General features: G+C 35.8%; 1 protein-coding gene across 5 annotated transcripts in view; it reads right to left on the reverse strand.

The window, feature by feature from the left end:
* Window positions 1-12625, reverse strand: part of LOC5565829 (palmitoyltransferase ZDHHC23) — a 42091-nt gene that overhangs the window by 10016 nt on the left and 19450 nt on the right. For 4 of the 5 annotated variants that reach the window (XM_021847906.1, XM_021847910.1, XM_001650148.3 and 1 more), the window contains exons 2-3: window positions 7281-7529; window positions 5288-5860 (exon numbers count right to left, since the gene is read on the reverse strand). In XM_021847906.1, coding sequence (XP_021703598.1) covers window positions 5288-5860; window positions 7281-7486 — 779 coding nt within the window. In that variant the 5' untranslated portion in view covers window positions 7487-7529. Of the gene's footprint in view, window positions 1-5287; window positions 5861-7280; window positions 7794-12625 lie in introns of all 5 variants that reach the window. The other variant, XM_021847907.1, reaches the window with a different exon arrangement.

Here is a 12625-nt window from a genome sequence, read left to right on the forward strand (position 1 = left end):
TTTATATAAAAATATTTGATATTATTAAAATGAAATGTGTTACTTACTCATGATGTTGATACTTCCCTGACCAGGAATATTCTATTTTGAGCATCCTTTTCGAAGCTATTCTATCCAGGTATCCATGTACTGCTTTCAATCCTGAAATTATTCTTATTGTGCATGCTCATGCATTATATTAGTGATGCTCATAATCATGCAACAGATAAGAAGGAGAGAAAAAGAGAATATAGGAACAGTGATTAGTAATGAGTTAATTATGTAGTTTTGTTAGAATTATAAACAATTAAACAGTAGTAATGAATAGCTTACAAAAACTTTGCAGCATAGCTGAGCCTTTCGGATCGTAAGACCGATGTATAAAAATAATTTGTTTCGAAATTGTCCGCGTGGTCTTCTAGTACCCCTATTAGATAAGAATCAGTCATAGACATACATACCGAATGCTCGCCATGACCCTATGACCAACATTTGTATATGTATAGCCTTAGCTGATGTGGCTTTTCTAATAGGTAGTTCTTTCACTCATTGATTGTCTTCAAAACCTTGTCAAGTATAGAAAATTGATTTTATTTCATTTATTACTACATTGAAGCTACATTGTACTTATTAAGTATTAGGTATTATTTTATCTTTTTATCACTATTGATATTATCAAGGCCAGAATTCCAAGTGAGTGAAGAATTTTATAGTACTAGAACACCATAGAAGATCGCTAAACATTACCTAATCATGGAACGGCTTTTTGCTCTATTATTTTAGGTAGATGCTATTGATCTCCCTTTGCTCCTATCCGCAACCCGGTGCACGCGCCCTGTTGGTTTTCGAAAACCTCGTAGAAGATTACAAACCGTCAAAAGCATTCCCAATTACTACCCCACATTGCACATTCAAGGGTCTGATTGTGCTCCTAACCCACCCTCCGTCTGTAATCTTCTCGCCAGTTTGAAATTATGTTTTCCCGAAGTGAAAGTAATTTTGATGAGTGATAGCGTAGTGCAGTCCAACTGCATAGTACAGTAGTTTAACCAGAATCTTTAGGTCAGAAGATTTTAAATCTAAATTTTGTAATAAAGAGGTTGCCATTGCTTTGAAATTCACCCAAAATCTAATCAAAACTACTAACAACAGCGATCAATCATCAAAATGCATCGCTCCCTGGAAAATATAATTCCAAGCCCAGGGGAGAACTCCTCAAAGAGATTCTATGCCTATTTTTCAGTTATTTCTGCTACCATTACCATATGGACTCCTTCATGAATTCATCTACGGTTTATCCCATGAATTGCTCCAAAATGCTTTCAGCGATTATTCCAGGAAACACTTTTCTTCATTAGGGAACTCAATAAATTCGACCATAGGAATCATCAATAAGTTTCTTCAGCAATTTATCTAAAAATGTCTCCACCTTTTTTTCCACGAATTCAATCTGCAGTTTTTCCAAAAAATACTCAAGTAATTTTCCAATTAAAATCTTCATGGATTCTCCAATATTTCATTTGAGGTTTTACACCAGCAAATACTGCAGCATGTACTTCGACCATTTTCACACAAGTTTCGTCGGGGAAAGTTGTCAAAAAAATTCTATGGGATTATACCCAAGGATTCCATTTATTATTCGTTTCTATCAAGTAAGATATTCCAAGACTTTAGCAGACGTTTTTCAGTGATCCTCGCAAGAATTCGTTAGGATTTTCTACAAAAGTTTTATCAGATATTACCATTGGACTTGTTATAGCGATACTTTCAGGATTCTCTTAGAGATTTCTCTAATAATGTCTCAAAAATTGAAGAAGAATTGATAATCCCCTCAAAAAATATCGTGGATATTTCTCTTTGGAAAATTTATAAAAGAGTTTTTGTGGACTTTCTTTGAAAATCATAGGAGGAATCTCTGGAGTAACTTCTAAAGGATCCTAAGAGAAATTCTAACTTGAAGCCTTTGAAAAACTGAACGACAATTCTGAAGGAAATTCTAAAAAATCAGGGGAAATATTTCTGGAGAAATTATCATATCATACGATTGAAAAAATCCAACACGGAAATCTTGGACGAACTCCTAACGAAATCCATTAAAGAATCACTGAATGAACTCCATAATTTTCTTGGGCTATCTTTATTAAATTCCTGGAGAAATTCATAGTGGAATCTAAAATGTAATTTCTAAAGTTATCACTAAAAAGTCGAGGTTGAATTCTTGAAGGTATTTTAAACTAATTTTATGGCAGCTTTCCATAAATTCTTTAAGCAAATACCGGCATGACCTTCTGATAAAATTTCTGTAAAACATCTTGAAAAAATGCAGACAATAACACTTTTAAAAAATAGCATAGACTTGTTCTTTTCATATCCAAACTTTATATTTTAGGTTTGTAACTTTAATTCGGCCTTCTATGATTCGGCTTTTTGTGATTCGGCCTTTCGTGATTCGGCCTTTTGTGATTCGGCCTTTTGTGATTCGGCCTTTTGTGATTCGGCCTTCTGTGATTCGGCCTTCTGTGATTCGGCCTTCTGTGTCTGAACACTTTTTGATCTCTTTTTTCAGACATGAGGTTTCTAAAGTTCCTATTAGAATGACACTCAGTCGCTACCAGCCCTGCATATAGTGTGAAGCTCGAGGAATTCGCATTACGAATTTTTCTATATTCGACGAATTCCACCCAGAATGAGTCGAAAAAAGGCAAATCGTGCTCGATAATCTTCGATTTGAATTAAATTTTGCACATAGTTTTGGCATGGTATAATGTGTTTTCCATCAATCATTTTGACTCAAGAATAACTTTTGAAAATGGCCTATAAGTTTGTGCATGCAATCAATTTGAAAAATTCTAACTCCGAAACTGTTGATTTTAGAGAAAAATGTTCTATGGAGAAGTTGTAGTGAACCTTTTAGACTACAAGAAAAAAATTAACACTAAAAAATGTGTTTTTTTTTAATTAAATTAGTTTGCGATTTTCCATCAAGTAAGTGAAGATAAATATGGCCTATACTCTCGAAAACGTATTGTTCTTGATGGAGCATCACGAATAGCTAATAAAAATGGCCTAATTTATTATTTAAATATTATTGTTTTGCATTGTACTTCATATTATTCGAAAATTACTACTTCTAGAGAAGTTATCCAGATAATCATTATGGTTCAGAATAATTTTAAGATTCTTATTGTATCATCAAAACGTATTTATTTTGACAAAATAACAAAATGTTGAAAATTGACCAAAAGTTGTTCTTGAAAAAAAATTTTTATTGAAAATTTCTCCAACATGAAACTTTGCCCCAAACATCTGTTTACTATCATAATTCTATGATGAATACCTCCAAGAATTTTGATTTAGATTTTTGTTGATCATTAAAAATTTCACCGGAGGGTAATAATCAGGAGGCCTTCAGGAATTCCTACAGAATTTCTTACAGAAAATGTTCAATAAAGTCTTAAGTCCTCCAGGGTTTTATTCAATGAGGATTCCCATTTAGAACATCTTCTTAAATTGAATAATAACTTCTCCAAAGATGCCTCTAGGCATTTCTTAGGATTTCTTGTGAAATTTTCTTTCGGGATTTCTTTGATACTTCAACTGACTTTTTCTAAAGATACCTTCAGGAATTTCTCCATAATATATTTATTTATTTGAAATACATCCACAGGCAAATTGTAACGCCAGTTATGCATAAAATATAATATTCCAGGGATTCCTCCTAACATTTCTTCAGGAATTCCTCCACTAAATCTTTAAGATTTTCACGAGGAAGTCTTCAACATTTTTTCCACTCATTTTTCAAGAGTTCTTCCATGAATGGCTCCAAGAAAATGTGAAGGAAATTTTTCAAAAATTATAGGAGAATGTTTTGAAAAAAATTGTGAGTAAGTTTTAAATGGAGTTTTGAAATAACCTCTAATGAAATATGTGTAAATTCTAACGTCACCCTTGATGAAAAGGATCTCTGATAGATCTCCTGGACTCTTTAGAAGGTTTAAAAAAACATTCTAGATGAATTTCTGAGATAATAAAAAAAAATATCGGGATAATATCTAGCAGAATTTTTGAAAGGAATTCCTCGAAATACATCGGACGGAATCCCTTAAGAAATTTGTGTAGAAATTATCAGAGGAATTGCTGTAGTATTGACGGGTGTGGAACCTTAGATAAAATTTTGAAGACTCCATGACCATATTTTAAGAAACTCCTAGATACATTTTTGAAATAACAGCATGATTACACCTTAGACGATATGCTGTGAAGTAATTCCTAGAAAAAAAATCCTCAAGTGCTTTGAGATGAATCCTAATCGAATATATTGGGGAACTCCAGGGAGAGTTCTTAATAGGCTTTCTCAAATAACCCCTCAAGGAGTTTTTGATTTCTGAGAACAAAAGTGGATGATTCTTGAAGGGATTCACATGAAAAGGCGTAGGTAATAATTCTATTGAGATTTAGAGCAGAGCTGATGAAACGCAACCAATCAGGTAGAGAGAACGAATTCAACTGTACTTTTATTCAAAGCTCAAATGGAAAGGAAATGGAAAAAGTTCGTGATGTAAAGTCTTCACACGGCAGGGTTGCCATGCTATCACATTCTTGCAGAGTTTCCTGGATAAAATTCTCTGAAACAAACCTTGTGGATTTTACCGGAAGAAATTCTGTAGCAATCTTTGGAAGACTCCTGGAGTAACAACTGGTGAAGTCGATTAAGGGTTGGTGGAAAAATAACTGGAGGAAATCGTAGGGAGAGAATTCAAAGTGAAACCGTCATTGCTTAGGTATCTTTTAAAAATCGCTGGATGTAATTCTGGGAGCATTGATAGAGGAATCTGTAGAAGAAATTCTGGAGAGATTCCAATAGGAGTCCCTGAATGTGTTCTAGATGAAATCTCTGGAGAAGTTACTCAGATAATTCATGGAGCTTTTCCTCGAGAAATCTAGAGGAATCTGAGACGAAGGTTTTGAAGAACCCGTTGAATAGTCTCTGAAGGTTTTTCTGGAGTCTATAGAATTTTTCATCAAGGTTTATTGTAAGCCGAATACGAAAAAAAGACTTTAGAGACCATTTTGAATGAAACAGAGAATTAGAGACTTCAAAATAGAGACCAAGTCTTCAAAAAGAGATCTGCAAGTATCCCTGTACAATGGATAAATTATTCCTATGCGATTTCAATTAACAAATGTTTGCTCCGACACGTTATTTCAAACATAACGTGAAAGTCACGTAACAGTCTTTTTCCATTACAATATCGCTTGAACAGAACATCCCACGCATTTATCATCGAAAAATCAATTTGATACTCACTCGTACTGGAAGTAGATATCGGTACAATCATCCGGCAGCATCACGGTTATCCCGAACAGCGTAAAGATCGGCGTCGGATGGCACACGGAAGTCAGCGAGAGATTGGCAAACAGCCACAGTGCCAACAGCGACGAAACGCACCCACACAGGAAGAACCGATGGTTGGCCCGTCCTATGCAGCAGTTCAGCCAAACACTGTGCTGGTCCTGTTTGATAACGCACGTGGCACACACCTTGCAGTGATAGGTCCGTGGTGGGACATACTTCCGACACGTTTGGCACGCCAAACGACCATCGCTCTCGTCCGAGTCCTCGCGGTCCGATATCAGAATTGCCGTTTGCGAATCCCCATTGCCCAACGAGGGGTCGTCCTTGTACTGCTGCTGTGCTTGATTGATGTGATTCAACGCTGCACGAACGTTCGCTTTATAGAAGCAGAAAAATGACAGGGTCATCAGGGCGACGAATGCAATGTTCTCCTCGGGTAATAACTCCAACAGGGGCACGGTCGATTCGAACAGCACCACCAGGTAGATGCCACTCCAGAACAGCCATAGGGAGAAGAATTTTGTCCTGCATTGAAGGGGAAATTGTTAAGGATGTCCTATTGAGTTGATTTGTTTAAGTGCCCACATGTTATCACGCAAATCGGCGAAAATCGTTTGTCGAAACGTTAAATTCATCCATCAAAATGTTCGTACTTTATTTTGAACAAACATTTTTCGCGATATAGACCAAAAATAGGTTTTATTTTTGATTATAATTTCAATTTTCACAAAAAAGAAACCAATGTTCTCGTATAAAGTGTGTCAAAATTAAGTGCCCAGTGGGCACTCTCAGCGTATACTTCAACTAGCAATATTTTACTTTTATTTCGTTTAAAGCTTTTTATCACAAACATATTGTTCTAGCTATTTAAGACTTTTGGGAGACGTTCGGAGAAGTAGAGTTTTTTTTTTCAGAATTTTAGATAATTTCCAAAAGGGCTTAGAAGTTGGGTTCAATTGAGAAACTTTATTTTCAAAATTGTAGTTTTGTTATTGAGAAAAATGTTTTTTTTTTAATTTCGTTTTGCAGATCCTGCCATATAATTTTCATAACAGGATCGCGAGTGCGTTGAAATAGCCTTCTCTACACGTTTTTAAGGCGGATCAAGAGTTCAAGATGTTTAAGTCCATGATCCCGGATTCGAATTTCACTTCCCATTTTGCAAACTTTCCCATTGCAATGCCACTTGCTTCAACAATGGAATTTCTTTTTCAAAGAAATGTTAGCATCAAGAGTACTATCGATGTATGTTTTGCATAATATGTATTCCAATCTGCTCGTAAATAATTGAAAGTGGAGCTGATAGGATTGATAATCGCTTCATGAGATATTCGAAATGTAACAGAGATATGATCATAATCAAAATCAGCGTGAGTAACCAGTTGGCGACAAAGGTGACTAGAGTCGATTAAGATCAAATCAATCGTAAAAGGATTATTAGAAGAGGAAAAACAAATAGGGCTATCAAAGCATTGAATTGAGAAATATCCTGAAGAACACCCATCAAATAAAATCCTACCGTTGGAATTGATTTGCGAATTATCCCATGAGCGATGTTTGGCACAGGTTTAACCAAAGATACTCTAAAACTATCAAAAATTTCTTCAAAACGTCTCCCGAAATTCACAGGTTTGATAAAAAAAAATTACACAAAAAATAAGTAAAATATTGCTAAGTGAAGAAATTGTCAAGTGGGCATTTAATTTTAACACACTTTATTTGGAAACATTTCTTTCATCTTTGTTAATCTCAAAATTGTATTCATAAAAAAAAACCTTTTTTGGTCTGTATCACAACAATTATGATTATATTATTATAAATATTATTTTAAATATGAATTTCAAACATTATTATAGGAGAATATCCCGTTATTGATAAACGATTTTCGCCAATTTGTGTGATTACGAGAAAGTGGGCACTTCATTCTGGCGGTGATTGTACTTACTTTGGTAGCACTCGTCCCAGGAATCGCTTCAGGTAGGCCAGCAGCAATGGAATCAGCGAGAAAATGACCAAACTGCAGTACAGGTCCAGAGCAGCGAGTAGCTGCAAACTGACGAGCAGCACGACCGGCAGGACATTGTCCACGGTGACCTGTTTGGCACCGCCCCGCCAGGGTATACGGAGCCGGTCCTGAAAGGTCAGCAGCATGCCACGCTGCTTTTCCACCGGGATCGGCCGACAGGAGAGAAATCTGCCAACCAACCAGTCGTCAGGACAGTCGTCGACGACAGAACAACAGAACACACACGTCGGCAGCCCAGAGAAAGGGAAAAATCAATAACAAATGCGGTCAACTTTTCACCAACCACCACCCATCCAGAAGCCGCCTATATATGCTCGCCTATGCGACAAACGAAGGGGTGCTCATTTTCAGTTCTTGGGGGTAGGTGCGAGGATGATGTTTGCGTACGGCGGGGCGTAAATGTACAAGAACACGCGCCACTATTTATTACAGCTGGCATTGTAAAAGAATAATTAAGCAGAACACAGTAACTTTAACTACTGCTACATACAATAGGTGGGATAACATGAATGACAAACGAAAATAAAATAATTTATAAATGAAAAACTAATAAATATGTAAAAAGATCATGAAATTTCCTCAAAAGGTTCAATTCTTAAGCCTATATTTAAAAAAGTAAATCAAATAAAGGGCTGGTTCCAGGCCTGTTTGTAGAAGCCTCATACCTATTCTAATGCATGTTTCTATAAAGTCTCTATCTTTAAAGGAAGGTCCCTAAAGTCTCTATTATAACCAAAATAGTCTCTAAAATCACTTTTTTTATTGTGCTTACAGTAAATCCTGTTCAAAAATTCTAGAGGATCCAGAGAAATCTTCAGAGATCCGACCGTTCCACTGGTTCTTCAGCCATTTCTTTCCAGATTCTTCGAGGCAAAAATTCAGGAATTCGTCTATGGTTGTCTCCACAGATTTCTTCTGAAAGAACCCTTCGGGTAAACCTTTAGAAATTTCTCCAGACCAGCGGTCTTCAGATCATACTCGCGAAGCATTTGGTGCTCCGCAACAAATCTTATTTCTTACTCAAATATGTATCTCAACTTTTTGTAATTGAATACACTATGAACTTTATGAAACAATTGCACCAAATATTTATCATAGTATCAAAAACAAATAATTTCAATACTTTTGAATGAAACATTATTGTATTGTAAATTATCGGCTACGAGTTTCATTACTGTTGCTGAGAATTGACGTAATACAATTGTGGTGAATATCATTTGTATTATTGGATATTTTCCACCAATTGCTCTGACTTCTCCAGTTGTTATTCAAGATTAAAGACTTTTTAGCTTGCAGAGCACTTTCTAGAATTAAATTATCGGGTTTTCTGGATTCTATGACATGCATAAACCGACACTTCAACGAAAATCGTGAAGCTGGTCAAACTTTTGGTAATTTTGATTTAATTTAGAAATCAATTAATTTCAATCTGAAAAAATATACGTTCTTTAATAAACCAAGCTGCTTCAATCCAGCCTTGAATTCAATTCGTCATCGAAATAGAACTGTTTTTGGTTTTCAGGCTAATATTTCAAAATTCTATAATTACCGTTTTGTCTGGAATTCCAAACAGACTCATATTTCGAACACTCGGTTTTTGTACAGCGATTTGGTTGAAATGTTTCGCTAAAATATGTCGTAAAATTACTTAGAAATGGCTATGTCTAAACTTTGTATTGAATATGAGACAGAATCAACACACTGTTCGGCGTTTGATCAAAACGTTGTTCCATACTTTTACGTAAAACAATACTAAAAAAGTTTAATAATTTTATCACCCTATCAGATGCATTTGAAGTAACTGCTGGTCTTAAGTGTTCGGAATATAAGTTAAAACAGTACTGTCATTTAGGTAGATTCTGACTTCGCTTATAATTTGGACAACTGAGCGAGTGTTATGTAACGAAATATTTCAAATTTGTATAAACTGTTTCATCATCCAGCATAATATCTATAACATCGTGAGCTGAAAATGAATTAAATCAACTCTTACAGTTTGTAGGAACACAAGTCTAAGAAACTACATAGCGGTCTGAGTTGAAAATTTGATCGACGGTGTACTAATCGATAAAATTATCAACGTGAACGTGAAACCCAATTTGGGTCCTAAAACTTTTAATGAAATCTTGTTTTTATTTAATAACACGAAAGAGCATGTTACTGCAACTACTTTAGCAATTTTCCCCGCTCAAATAACGGCTATATCATGTTTAAACCTTAATTTAAAAATTGGATCTATAAATGAACCTTGACACTTGAGATCATGTTTGACGTTCGCTTGGTCGACAAAAACACCACAGGGGTTTTAGTTTTAACCCTGTGGTTGTTCTTATCTGACATTTCGGAAGGGACACGGAAAACAAAATATACCCAAAATTTGAGTTTAAGCCAAGGGGTGTGACAAAATCTAAAGAAACATGAAAAAATGTTTTTTGGACTTAAACCAACGGGAAACATTAAAAAATTGAGTAAACATGTGCTTTTGGCCTAAACTTAAGTGTTTGGCACTAAAATTGGGACAGGGCTTTAGGACCCTATTGTCTTGTTCTGCAAACTTGTGCTATTGAACATTCTAGATGGGGCTTGGCACATACCACGCCATGTTTACATAATTCACTGCAGGTCTGTCCTTTTTTCAGCTGCGGGTCAAATCTGTCTGTTTTGGATATAGAGGGTACTAAAATTTTAATTTTTCTTCAGTGTGAGGCACAAATTAAAAACAAAAAAAAAACAATATTTTTATACTTAAAACAATACAAAAAATTAAGAAAATTGAGTTAACGTGTATTTCTGAAGTAAGATCAATTCTGTAAGAATCTGACGTAAGAAGAATTCTGTAAGAATCCTCTCAAATTAATATGATCCTTTTCTTGGAGGGAGTCGTGAGTTCGATTCTCACCGAGAAGACGTGAAACTTTTTCACAAATTTCACATCAATTTGTTAATTTAATCCAATTGCAAAATATATGTAATGTTTAGTTTTTCGGTAGTTGTTAAAATGATGCTCTTGTTGAGGGTTCTGTGAGAATCGTAAGAAAAATTAGGTGCTTCAGAATCATTTTTAAAATTTTATTTTGAATTCTCTGGAGAGCTTTCTTCCTGGTATTGCAACAGCTAGCCCATATTGGTACAGCATACAACATGGCTGGCCTGAATATTTGTTTTGATTATCTATTAATAAGGGGGTAGAGACATTTTACATATTTATTACATTTGGCTTGAATGCGCTCAATGTGACTTTTGAAAGTTAAATTCTTATCTAGCATGAGCCCTACATACTTAACTTCATCTGACCAATTTATTGGAACCCCTCTCATCGTGACAACATGTCTACTTAAAGGTTTCAAATAAAGAGCTTTTGGTTTGTGTGGGAATATTATTAGTTGAGTTTTGGAAGCATTAGGAGAAATCTTCCATTTCTGCAAGTATGAAGAAAAAATATCCAAACTTTTTTGCAATCGACTACAGATGACACGCAGACTTCGTCCTTTGGCGGAGAGGCCTGTGTCATCCGCAAACAAGGATTTTTGACATCCCTGAGGTAACTCAGGTAAGTCAGATGTGAAAATATTGTATAATATTGGTCCCAAAATGCTGCCTTGGGGAACACCAGCTCTTACAGGAAGTCTTTCAGACCTGGAGTTTTGATAATTAACCTGAAGTGTACGATTTGACAGATAACTTTGAATTATTCTAACAATGTATGTTGGAAAATTAAAGTTTTTTTTAATTATACAATCAAACCTTCATGCCAAACACTGTCGAATGCTTTTTCTATGTCTAGAAGAGCAAGACCAGTAGAATAGCCTTCAGATTTGTTGGAACGGATCAAATTTGTTACACGTTAAAGTTGATGAGTAGTCGAATATCCATGGCGGAATCCAAACTGTTCATTGGCAAAAATTGAATTTTCGTTGATGTGGACCATCATTCTGTTCAAAATGACCTTTTCAAAAAGTTTACTGATGGAGGAAAGCAAACTGATTGGACGATAGATAGAAGCTTCTGTAGGATTTTTGTCTGGTTTTAAAATTGGAACAACCTTAGCATTTTTCCATTTGTCAGGAAAATATGCTAATTGAAAACATTTGTTAAATATATCAACAAAAATGATAAGCTACTTTCTGGAAGTTTCTTGATGAGGATGTAGAAAATTCCATCATCGCCAGGAGCTTTCATATTTTTGAATTTTTAAATAATAGTTCTCACTTCTTCCAAATCAGTCTCCCAGGCATTTTCGAAAACGTTCTCTTGATTGAGAATATTTTCGAAGTCCTGAGTAACTTGATTTTCAATTGGACTAGTAAGTCCTACATTAAAATTGTGCACGCTTTCAAACTGTTGCAGCCTTCTTTAGTGTCAGTTACTCATATCCACTGTTCATTTCATAAAAAAAATCCTTAGAATGGTCTTAAAACTCATTTTAGATTGTTTTTGAACCCTGCCTAGAGTTTTGGGAGAACTATGTCCCAAGTTCGATGAAAACTCTGACTAGGAGTCCATGGAAATTCTGTGGGAATCACGCCTAAAAATTTGTGTGAAAAATGTGTCATGAATTGTATCCATTATGTTGATAAAAATTTATCTCATATGTTGTGATTAACATCTATTATTGGCAACACGAGAGAAAGAAATAAACAAAGTACTTAAGACAACTTGCGCGTCTAGATTGATGTCCCAACATTTGGCGACGAATTTTGGGATTTTTTGATTAAATTCGAGTTTATCGGTTTAAATTCGGTCGGCTGCAGTTAATTTGATCAATTTGGCGGCGGCATAACGTGGAGTTGTTCGTTGGAAAGCCGGGAAAAGTCCATATTTTTCCGGAGAATTGTCGGCTACAAGTTGTTATTGACATCGCTGTGCGAGAGCAGCGTCGCGACGCGTCGGTGAGTGAACTACTATCGGATGGGTGACGACCCGAAGAAAAAAACCGGATCAAGACAAAGAAGAAGGTGGTTTGCTTCCGATGTGGACTGACTGGGCATTTCGCAAACGACAAGGCTTGCCCTGCGAGGAATAAGATCTGCGACCGTTGCAAGATTGTTGGTCATTTTAAGAAAATGTGCAAGACAAAGTCCGACTCATCGAAAAATAAGAAGCGCGGCAAAGTACTGATGGTAGCTGATTCCGGAGCTGACAGTGTAAGCGCCAGTGACACTGATAGCGATGTGTGTCATATTTACGCTACAAATGCTACAAAGCATACGTTACATGCTACACGGGTGGCGTTAAATTGGACTGGGTGATCGACTCCGGAGCTC

This window comes from Aedes aegypti, chromosome 2, assembly GCF_002204515.2.
Source record: "Aedes aegypti strain LVP_AGWG chromosome 2, AaegL5.0 Primary Assembly, whole genome shotgun sequence".
NCBI classification, from domain to species: domain Eukaryota; kingdom Metazoa; phylum Arthropoda; class Insecta; order Diptera; family Culicidae; genus Aedes; species Aedes aegypti.